Source organism: Condylura cristata, unplaced genomic scaffold, assembly GCF_000260355.1.
Source record: "Condylura cristata isolate star-nosed mole 26May11 unplaced genomic scaffold, ConCri1.0 scaffold00048, whole genome shotgun sequence".
Taxonomy (NCBI): Eukaryota; Metazoa; Chordata; class Mammalia; order Eulipotyphla; family Talpidae; genus Condylura; species Condylura cristata.
Genome location: NW_004567149.1, coordinates 1409694 through 1420529, shown reverse-complemented (window position 1 = coordinate 1420529; position 10836 = coordinate 1409694). Strand labels below are relative to the sequence as shown.

At 63.2% G+C, this 10836-nt stretch overlaps 1 protein-coding gene across 1 annotated transcript in view; it reads left to right on the top strand.

Moving 5' to 3' along the window:
* Positions 1–6: 6 nt before the first annotated feature.
* PXDC1 (PX domain containing 1) overlaps positions 7–10836 on the top strand; it is an 18701-nt gene continuing 7871 nt past the window's right edge. The window contains exons 1-3 of the mRNA XM_004694838.2: positions 7–439; positions 8829–8920; positions 9636–9753. Coding sequence (XP_004694895.1) covers positions 184–439; positions 8829–8920; positions 9636–9753 — 466 coding nt within the window. The 5' untranslated portion in view covers positions 7–183. The remainder of the gene's footprint in view (positions 440–8828; positions 8921–9635; positions 9754–10836) is intronic.

Below are 10836 nucleotides of genomic sequence, written 5' to 3'. Positions count from 1 at the left end.
GCGGCGACCCCGACTTCGGAGTGACCCCGACTCTCGCCAGACCCCGGTGGGGTTCTCCGCCCCAGGCGGAGCCGGCTCCAGACAGCCCGGCCCGGGACAGACCGCGGAGGGGCCGGCCGGCCCCAGCAGACGTCGGAGGGACCCGGCGGGGCCCACGGGGCGGGGGCATGCGCGGGCCGCGGCATGGCGTCGGCGGTGTTTGAGGGCACGTCCCTCGTGAACATGTTCGTGCGCGGCTGCTGGGTCAACGGCGTCCGCCGGCTGGTGGTCAGCCGGCGCGGCGACGAGGAGGAGTTCTTCGAGATCCGCACCGAGTGGTCGGACCGCAGCGTGCTCTACCTGCACCGCAGCCTGGCCGACCTGGGCCGCCTGTGGCGGCGGCTCCGCGACGCCTTCCCCGAGGACCGGCCCGAGCTGGCGCGCGTGCCGCTGCGGCAAGGTTGGGGGGCCCGGCCGGAGGGGGCGGCGGGCGGGCCGAGGGGGGACGGGTCACGGGGTTGGCTTACAGGGCTGTGCAAGGAAGGGGAAGTTACTTCAAACGCGGTTGGGGGGCTGAGGACACTTGGACCCGCCACCCCCCAGAGGATCCCGGGCGGCCGTGGAAGGCAGGAGGGGTCTGCGCAGGGACCGCGGGCGCTCGACTGTCAGCAGGGACGCTCAGCGGCCGGACAGGCCCGGCTCAGAAGGTGGCCGCCTCCCTCAGCACCCTCAGGAGGGGGGGGGGACCCCCAGGCTGCAAGCCCTGGCTGCTGGGAGGGGAGAGTGAGGACTGGGCGGCGTGGGGGTTGTGTTGCATCCTCCCCCGTGAGGGCCCAGCCTGAGTGTCAGGGGCCCCCGCCCTGTCATTGCTGGGCAGGCGAAGGCCACTCCACATAGACGGTTCCCGCCCCAGGGTGGGTCCCTTTGGCCTTGGCTAACTGCCGTGGCCTCCTTGGCTTCGTGGCAGGTCCTGCCCTGTGGGGGCTCAAGTTTCCTTCTGAGCTGGAGAGGGAGGAGGAGGCAGAGGCGGCCAGACTGAGGTGGAGCCAGGAGGGCTTGGACGTGGGGCTTCTGAGCGTCCCCTGCTCCCCAGTATGTGACCACCCAAGGCTCTGAGAATGAGGACCCTTCCCGCAGAAGCCTCTCTGCATGACTCTCCGGAGCCCTGGGGGCACCCTTAGGGCCACACTAGGGCACTGGCTGGAGGGCTGTGCTTGCTGGGCGTCTCCTTAGTTGCCAGTGTGCCCAGGGGCTGGGGTGGCCTCCTGGCCCCTGTGACAGCCACCGCCCCTGCCTGTCTGCGCGACCAGCCGGCCTCTGGGGACGCGCCCTCTGGCCGGCACGCTGCTTGGAAAGGCTCCCAGGCCTGCAGGTAGCGAGGCCTGAGCGCGAGGGTGTGCTGGCCAGGCTCCCCCCGCCTCCAGCCCCCTTTAGTGCCGTTCTGGAAGTAGCTTGGTGTGGTTTCAAGCGCGGCAGCGGGTTTCCTTGGGTTTGCTCTTTAGGGGTGTGTGTGGTCATCCATGTCATTTAACAAATGAATGCCCAGGTCAGGGAAGCTTGGCTGTAGTTCTTAGCTGAAGAACGGCGCTGTCTGTGAGGAGCTCCGTCCGTCTGCAACAGCACGGACGCCCCTGCCCTCCCCGGCCCACCAGGCCTCACTGCGGTCAGGTGGCCAGCACGGGAACCCTGCAGGCTGGTTGGCACAGGGATCCCCATCTGACCTCTGCCCGCGCCCACCTGGGTTTGGTGAGGGTCCAGCGGGTGGCAGGTGTCTCGCCAGGGCAAGCAGGTTTGGGCCCCTCAGCATCAGCTGGCGCAGGAGGTTGCAGGCAGGAGGCTGTGGCCTCAGCAGCCTGGGAAGGGGCAGAGCCCCTGGCCGGGGCAGGAGGAGGTGAGCTGAAATCTCCACTCCCTGCGCCCGGCTCTGTCCTGGCTGGTGAGTGGGGCTGGGCTGGGGTTCGCCACTGCCAGGGAGGACAGCACACAGAGGCTAGGAGGGCCCCCCGCAAGTGACTGTGTCCACAGAGAGCGTCCGTGAAGTTCTGGCTTCCCGGCACACTGAGGGTTACGTTTACGTGCCATCTCGGCCTTTGGGAACCTGCACAGACCTTCAGGGAAGGACGGCACAGGGCAGCCCCTGCTGCTCGCTGGAAAATGGCTCGGCCAGGTGGCCCGTCGCTGGGGTGGGGTGGGGGGGTCGCTGCAAACCTCGGGGTGTCAAAAACGCACTCTCTGGGGGTACATGCCTGCAGGGAACCGCTGGCCAAGCCCAGCGAGGAAGCCAGCTGCCCCCGCACCCCCGGGGGTCCCTGTACAACCCCAGTTAAGTTCTTTTCCTTCCTCTGGTCCCACTAAGTTCAGGAAATTGTGGAGTAAAGTGCACCCCTGTTCGTGGGGGAGAGAGCGCCCACCGAGTTTCCACAAGGTTACCCGCACAGGAGATGGTGTGGACGCACAGACTGTCAGCGCCGGGGCGCCCACCGGGTGGCACCGACTCTGGCTGGGTGCATGGTGCTGCGGTGCCGGGCGAGGCTTTGGGGTAAACTGGGACACCCTCAGCGGGCACAGCAAGGCCCCCTTTCGAGTTTTTGAATCTGCCTGAGTAAAGGGGGCAGCCCGCTCCCTGGCCTGGGAGGGGCCAGGGAGACAGACGGTCGACCAGGCGAGGAGCCGCCTCTTGCACGCCCAGGGCTGCCCGGCCTGGTGACGTGGGCTTCAGGGACGTGGAGACCTCAGCCGGGAGGGGCTTGGGCTCTCCGACGCCCCTCCTCGGCCTCCAGGCAAGTCCTTCTGCCCCCACCCTCTCCTGATACAGGTCCCGCGCAGGGCGGGGAGGCAGCTGCCTTCTGTGGTCTTCTCTTGGGGTGACCGAGGTGTTCCCCTTTCCTTTCTCTAGACGCATCCAGTGGCACCCAGCCTGTCATGGCACCCTGCTGAGGACAGTGCCGCGGCTCAGGCCTGCCTGGCCACGTGGTGGCTGTGGCCGCGGGCCACGTCTGTCTTGTCCCGCCCCCCGGACGGGTGGCTTGAAGCCCACACGTGCGGTTTCCCCTTGGAGTGTGGGGCGGGTGGGCTCACTGGGGCCTTTGTCGTAGCGGGTACTCCAGGCCTCGTGACCCCTGGGCTGGCTGGTCACCCCTACAGCAGCAGACCCCACCAGCAGCCGGGCGGCTGATTTTTGCTGACTGTGAAATCGCCAGCTTCCCTCCCAGCCCACCTCCCCCCACGCACTCACCCACCCGCCCAGCAGGTGACCCCTGGGTGCCTACTGGGGCGTTACTCTTGTGGTCGGGACGCAGCAGTGAACTCAACAGGAAAATCCTTGCCCGTAACGTGCACCCTGGTTCGGAGAAGTTCAGTAATAAGCAAGATAAGCAAATAATATATATTCGAAGGAAAAGCTAGTCGGCACGAGAGGGGCAGGCTGGCCCACTGTCGGGGGTGGGGTAGGGAACGGAGGGAGGAGGGGCCCCCGGAGACCTGGGGCCGGCACCCCAGGCCGAGGTTGAGCAGTGCGGCACCCCAGGCCCTGTGTACCCCGCGGTGTGTGTCCAGGGGTCTTGTGACTAGAATGGCAGCAAGGAGGTGGGGAGCAGCAGGAGCAGGCTGGGGGTGGGCGGCTCAGAGGACCTTCAGATTTGGGGTGCTCCTCCGTGTGGAGGAGTGCGCCCTTTGACTCAGCACTGGCCGCTGTGCTGAGGAGGTGGAGGGCGGCAGGAGGCACAGACCCAGATGTGAGGGTGGTCTGGAGGGACGACATGGGGCTCACGCAGACCAGATGTGGGGGAGGGGGTCAGCCACATGGGGGCTTGGGCCTGGGAGCAGAAAGCCCTTCCCCGAGACGAGGCCCAGCGGGTGGGACCAGCCGTAGGGCCTGGACACAGAATCGCCCCTGGGTGCCCACGCAGGCCACACGGCTGTGCCCGTCCCCAGGCCTGACCACGCGTTCACTCCTCCAGACAAGGGAGGGCCCCCTGCCCAGCCCCCCAACCCCCACCATACAGCAGCAGGGACCGAACGAGCAGAGACCACCAGGTTCTGCAGAGCCGGGCAGGGACTTGGGACACCACAGCTAGCAGGGAGCAGGCTGGGGGGGCCTGCCCCCCAGCTCCCCAGCTTCACTTCAGGGCACCTGCCCCTTCCAACAGGAATGGTTCTCACTTCTCAGGGGGCTTAGGGGGCTTGCTTACTCAGGGGAGTGGGTCTGGGTCAGGATCAGAGCGCCTGAACCACTGGCAGCATCTTGGGGGTGTGCCCTTCCCCCGCCCTGCTCCCCCTCGCCCGCTTTGCCACAGGAGTCGGTTTCTCTGCTGCCTGTTGATTTTCCCAGAGGCTAAAATGGACCTGGTCAGGAGCCGCCAGGATGGGGAGGCTCAACTGGAGTTAAGGTGCGTGAGACCCACGTCTCTGGACGCCGAGCAGGGCTGGTGGGCAGCTCCAGGCGGGAGTGGGGACTCCAGGCCGGAGTGGGACGCAGCAGGCTGGGCCCACGGGGTAACACGGACCCCGGCCTCGAGCTCCTCAGCTGGGGGTCCAGCGGCTGCCCGTCGTCTGCCCCCGTGGGCATCAGTGTCCACTCTCGCAGGCCTGGCTGACAGTGGGCGTCTAGGGGTCACCTCGGTCACTGACAAGGCATAAGAAGCCCCCAGAGCACCGAGATGGGGCTCCTGTCCATGGCGGGCAGGACAGGGCCAGCCCCGGGGGTCTGTTCTCTGGCTTCTGGCTGACCCACGGCCGGCCACACCCTCTCGCTGGGAGGTCATTTTCCAGCCTGGCGCCTCCAGCCCGTCCCACACCGGCTTCCTGCACATCTGTGGTAAAGGCGGCGTCTTCAGTGGCCTTTGCTAATGAGTGACTTAGAGCCGGCGGGGAAGGTGGGTAAGCGGCTGCTGGACCGAGGGGAAGAAGGGGCATCTCTGCACCCCCAGAGGGGCCCATAAAGTGGGTCCCTGCTGCTAGACGGGTGGACCATGCCGGAGTCTGTTGGTCCAGAAGCTGGAATTTGGTGCTTGGTGGGGTCAGGCTCGGGAACAAGTCCCTGGGGAATGCCAGGCCTGGATGCATAACCCAGTCGGGGTCCCCAAGGGAGCAGGCCCCGCCCATGGCATCCCCTTCATGAGGTCCTGCTTGTCTTTTTTGCATAGAGCTGGGTGCAGGCCGGAGGTGTGGGGGTAAGAGGATTCACAGAGACAGAGTGGGGTGCAGAACAGGCAGATGGACTGAAATACACTGTTGAGGGGAACAGCGGGGAGACAGGAGAGGTCTGCCGCGCCCTGTGGGTCAGCTCCCTGGCGGTGGATCCAGCTCAGGCTGTAGAGGTGACAGCGCTGAGACTCATCTCCTGGGCCACCAGCGAGGCCCCTGTAATCTGCTTTCCTGAGGGTTCCGCTGGGCCAGAGGCAGAGTTCGCCGGGGAAAGTCGCTCCTTTGTGCTTCCAAAGGGGCAGCCCCCTCCCCACTGACGCCTCCTTCAACTCACAGAACCAGGCAGCTGCGGCGCTTGAGTTAGATCAGCCCTTGAGAGGTCCGAGACTTTCTGGGGGGAAGCCGGGGTCCGGCACCAGAGGGGTCCGTCCTGGACCCTCCACTCACCGAGCAAGAGGGACTTTGGGCCCGCATTCCCCAGACTGGGATGAGCTTTGCGCTGACACCGGAATGTCCACGTGGGGTTCCAAGAACACAGCAGGTGTCTGTATTCCGATGAAGAAGTGAATCCTGAAACCATCCGAAATGCCTTTTGCGTTCTGGGTGTTCAAGGCTACACAGCCTTAACGAGAAGGCCTCTCGGCCCCTCTGGTCAGCTCGCAAAACAGATTGGCACACTGAAATTTTATACCCGAGAGGATGGTCTGTCTGTCTTGGTTTCTAAGTCTTAACTGTTTGGGTTAAACCTGGATTTTAAAATCCTCACAAATTGTAAAGTGTGAGATTTTTTTAAAAGAACGATTTATTTATTTGTGCATACAGAACTGGGGTACAGGCCAGAGGTGCAGGGGCACGGAGAGGCTTCACCAGAGACAGAGTGGGGAGCAGAACAGGCAGTGGAGGAAGCACACTGCTGAGGGGACCAGCTGATGAGTCAGGAGAGGTCTGCGGCGCCATGTGGTCACCTCCGGGGCAGGCAGGGATTGAACTCATGCGGAAGTGGCTTTAGCTTCTTAGTGCTGTGCTTTAACCCGCTGCGCCTCCAGGGAGGGCCCTAGGGTGTGAGATTTTAAAAGCAGAGGTGCTCTTAGTGGCTGTATCCGAAATTAGGAAGTTTCCAGGGGGCAAGGAAAGTCAGAACTTAAATGAGAACACCCCCCCACCCCCAAGGCGAAGAGGATTCAGGCAGGTTCACAGGGTGCTCGCGCCCCCTGCTGGCCAGACCGGGAACGACAGCCTCATTGCGAAGAGGAACCTGCTGGCAGGTTTTTCTGCTCAACTGGGCAAATGCTGGTAACCCACTGGGCACCTTTTATCATTGCGACCTCAGGGAGTCAAAACGAGCCAGGGAAGATCCCCACGGAATTCTCATCTTGCCAGCAGTGTTTGGAATATACAAACTAAGTTTTAGCTAACCCTAAATTACCGCATTGGAGCTAAATTTCGGGAAACTTAAAACCACTCTTCACGGTGAACAGCTGGTACCTGGGGGAAGTTCCAGGCCCGAGCTCTCGGGTCCCCAAGGAAAACGACAGCCGATGGGTCAGCAGGTGACTGGACGTCCGCTGGCGGGTTCTGTTACCCTTCAGTGTATTGAGAGTTCATAGTAATATTGGGGGGGGGGTGTCTCTCCAGCAGCTGTTTAAGGCTCACCTCTCCACAGTGAGGGGGAGAAACCAGAGGGCAGGAACCCCTAAAAATAAGCCATCAGGAACTTGAAAATGCAGGTCGACTGTGATTCTGCACTGTGGCCCTCGCGGACAGTTTCGGGGTTTTTGTAAGGTGTCCTCTAGTTTACACGCCATTGGTGTGGTGTGATAATTAGGGCCGGGGAAGGAGCCTGAGGGCTGGCGTCCTCTGAGGGCTGGCTGTGGAAGCCACTTGGCTGTGGTTCGGGGCCCTGATCTGCATGGAAGTCAGGGTCTCCCCCCAGAACCATCCTGGGGCCCGTGCAGGCGAGGGGGCCCTGCTCTGCTGCCATTAGGCAGGTTCTGGGGTTCAGCTGAAGCCATCACTTCCAACCTGGCCTTTCTCAGCCCCTCCTGGAGAACTGTGCTCCTGGCCACCCGGTGGATGGCCATCCTCAGAGAAAGGGGGGCAGGCTTCGGAGAGTTGACCCCACCCCAGAATGACTGGCCTCCAGCAGCCCTGATGGGGCTTCTCTTTCTGGAACCAGAGATGAAAAAAGGAGGCAACAGTCCTATTCTTCCAGGAGGGCGTGGCTCAGCAGGCCCGGCTCTGAGGGAGGCGGGGGTCTCCCTGGCCCCGGGCCTGGGTCCTGGGGGCCGGGTCCGCCGGCGAGTGCTGTGCTAACTGCACCCTGTCCTCAGGTGCACTCGGACCTGGGGAGACCCCTGAGCCAGGGATGGCAGATGCGGCATGGGGAACCCGCGGGGGTCGGGATGACATTCTCTGGAGCCTGCAGTCAGCCCCCCAACCCCATAGCTTGGGGGAGGCTTCCCGGAGGAGATTCGCAGCCTTGAGGGCAAGTGGGGTTTTCCTGCAGGGGACCCTGGAGGTGGGATGTGTCTGGGGGGCTGGGCCTCTGGGGTCAGTCACGCTGGGCCAGTGTGTGCGCTAAGCTGAGGTCCGGCTCCTGGGGGCCTGGCCAGGTTTTTCTGGAAAGCAGGCCAGAAAGCAGATAAGGTTGCCAGAGAAGTGCGGGACCCCAAGGTGTCCGCATTTCAGTGCAAGTGCCCTGGCTATAGACAGAGGCTCCAGCCTGGGCCCTAGGAAGTGGGGCTCCCTCTTGCCTGGGCTCCCACTGGTGGGGTGCAGGACACCCCACTCCGGCCCAGGCTTTGGGACCTGTGTCAGGGAAGAGACACCCCTGGTTTCCACGGACATTGTGACGCGGGGTGTCTTCATTTTAATCCCATAGTTCAGGAGTGTTTCGCATCGTGTCATAGACTCGGTGTGCAAGTTATCTGAACCACCAGCACGTTCTCCGGTAGATCAGAGGGAACCAGAGCATCTGGGGGCCTCAGACGGGGCGGCTGGGAATAGCTTGGGGCGCCCGTGGGCTGCCTGGACTTGATTGCTGCTGGGGTTCGGCTGGAGCATGTGGGGTCACGGGAAGTGTGGGAGCAACCAGTGTCTGTGGGCCTCCCATCCCCGGTCCCTGAGAAGCTGGTGCTGTGGAACGGGGAGACTTGTGTCCTGCTCCCGGTAGACAGAAATGCACCCCGACTTTCCATGCCCCAAACTGTCTATTTAAAAAACAAAAACGCTGCACTTTCAAATAGCCGTGGGACTTCTGCTAACTGTAACTGACGCACACCGGCTTCTGGGAAAGCAGGGGGTCCCGCCGCTTTGGCTAAAAATCGCCTCTTCCTCCCAGACCGAGCACTTACCGGCTGGCCTGAAGCGGGCCAGGCCGGGGGCGCACAGCCGGCCATGGGTGTCAGCCTGCTGCGTCTGGGTGCGCGGTCTCCCGGCGCTCGCCCTGGGTGGGAGTTTAGGGGGCCCCTGGCCGCCCCGCGGAGGGTCTTTGATGGTCTGCGTGTGGCATCGGCTGCATCTTTGGGGGGGTCGCTCCAGCGTGGCCCCCACACGCCCGCAGGCACATGGCTCCCTGAGCCCCTGCAAGGTGAATGGGGTTTAGCGCTGGGCTTTCGACTCCCGGTGGGGCTGATCCTGGCCCACGCCAGGGCCCCCGTCCCGGGCTGTCTCCCTGACACAGGCCCCTTGCTTCTCAACTCCAGGGCTGGTGGCCATCAAGGAGGCCCGAGACATAGAGATGCGGCTCAACGAGGTGGAGAAACTGCTCAAGACCGTCATCAGCCTCCCCTGCAAGGTACCCTGTGCCCCCACCGGCTTCCCGCCCTGCCCCTGCCTGCCGGCTCTGTCCTCATCCCTCGGGTGGGAAGGAGGAGTGGGGGGGCAGGGAGGTGTGGGGGGGAGGCAGCTCCTGGGCGGAAGCTGTTTTGCTCAGAAACCCAGGGTGTCACTGATGGGGGTTTAGAACAGGGCTGTGGGAGCTCAGGAGTGATGTACCCCACTCTGCGGAGGCTGCAGATGAAGCTCGTGCATTTTGGGGGGAGTAAGGACCTGGGCTTGGCTCTGCTGGTCCCCAAGAGCAGTTCATGAAGGTTCTGAACAGCAGGGTCACGTCTGCAGGCCTGGGGGGCCCTGAATGAGGTCCTGCCTGAGAGTGGAGTCAGTGGGGTGTGTCCCTTGGGGGGTGGGGGGCCAGACCTGAGCCCAGGTAGAGCACCTGTGGGTGCGTGAGGGTCTTGAGACTGTGCTGGACTACGTCACCACCCTGGTGATGGACCCCATAAACCAGGGCGTCTGCCCCTCTTACCCCAAGTGAGGCTCAGGGCAGGGGCCAGCTCTCGCCTGCTATGTGACCCCCCCCCCCCCCCCAATAAACTGTCCTCACTGGAAAGCAGCTCCTGGCTTTTCCAGAACCTGTGCCAGACAGATTGGGCAAAGGCCCTTCAAGCTGAGTGGGGCCGGGGCCACCTGGCTAAAGGAGCCCCCCTTTGTGATGGATGCTTCCTTCCCAGTATTCCAGGTCCGAGGTTGTGCTCACCTTCTTCGAAAGGTCTCCCCTGGACCAGGTGTTAAGAAATGATAATGTCCATAAAATCCAACCCAGCTTCCAAAGTCCCGTCAAAATCTCAGGTAAGGGCATTTGTGGAGGGCTGTTTATGGGAGGGGGGCGCTGCTGTGGATGCCACGGAAACCCCGTGACTGGACACACCTTGACCCAGCACCCAGAAAGACACTCAGCCCAGCGAGCTGACATTAGCGGGTGCGGGCGACCCCTGCTGGTCATTTAGGGGCAGTTTTCACCGCTGACCGGCGATTCCCACTCTTCCTGCTTCCACAATGACTTATTTGGTGCAAATAAGTCCTTTAAGAAAGGAAGCTTCTAGAAGCCGACCCTGCAATCCGGAACCTTGACTGCTAGTTGAGACCTTCCCGGAGGGTGCACCTGGCTTCAGGGCGGCCAGGGTGAGGGGAGCACGCCACTTAGCACCCCGACAGGCTCCATTGGCTTTGACATTGATGCCCCTCCCCACACTGCACAGGCAGATGTCTGTTGCAAGGAGTGCCGCCCCAACTGGGGCTCACTGTGGTCAGAGGGAAAGGAAGGGGCCCCGACATCCCTGCTTGGCATTCTGGGGCCCCGGCCACTGTGGGGTGCACGAGGCCTTCCCTGCTTGGAAGGCTGCCGAGCAGCAGAGCTCAGTGCTGGGAGCAGGGGCTTGCCTGGAGACGGGAGGCCAGCTTGTCTGGGCCTGAGGGGGGCTCCCCAGGGATACCCCACAGACAAGTGGCCGGTGGGCCTCGGGAAGGCCACGGTAGCAGGAGGTGTGCGGGTGAGTTTGCAGCACATCGTGGTTGTAAGAGGAGGGGCTCTTCTCCCCACACTGCCTTTCGGAATGGGGGAGGGGGCGGCTCAGGAAGCTGATGGGGAGGGCCAGCGGGGGGGGGGCAGCTGCAGCCATGTCTCGGGGAGGAGCTTAGCCCGTGTTGAGGAGGCAGAGGGGTGACAAACAGGATGGCCGCTGTGAGCCCGCCTGGGCACACTCGGGGGAGGGGCACGCTCTGACCCCTGTATGAACATAATTTCTAAATCAAACCCCTGAAGTGACCCCTCCCCTCGTGGGCAAAAGTCCACCCAAAAGGGACTGGCCCAGAGCAAGGCCTGAAAGCCGCCACAAGACTAAAGCACCTTCTGGCTGGGACCCATGGAAAAAG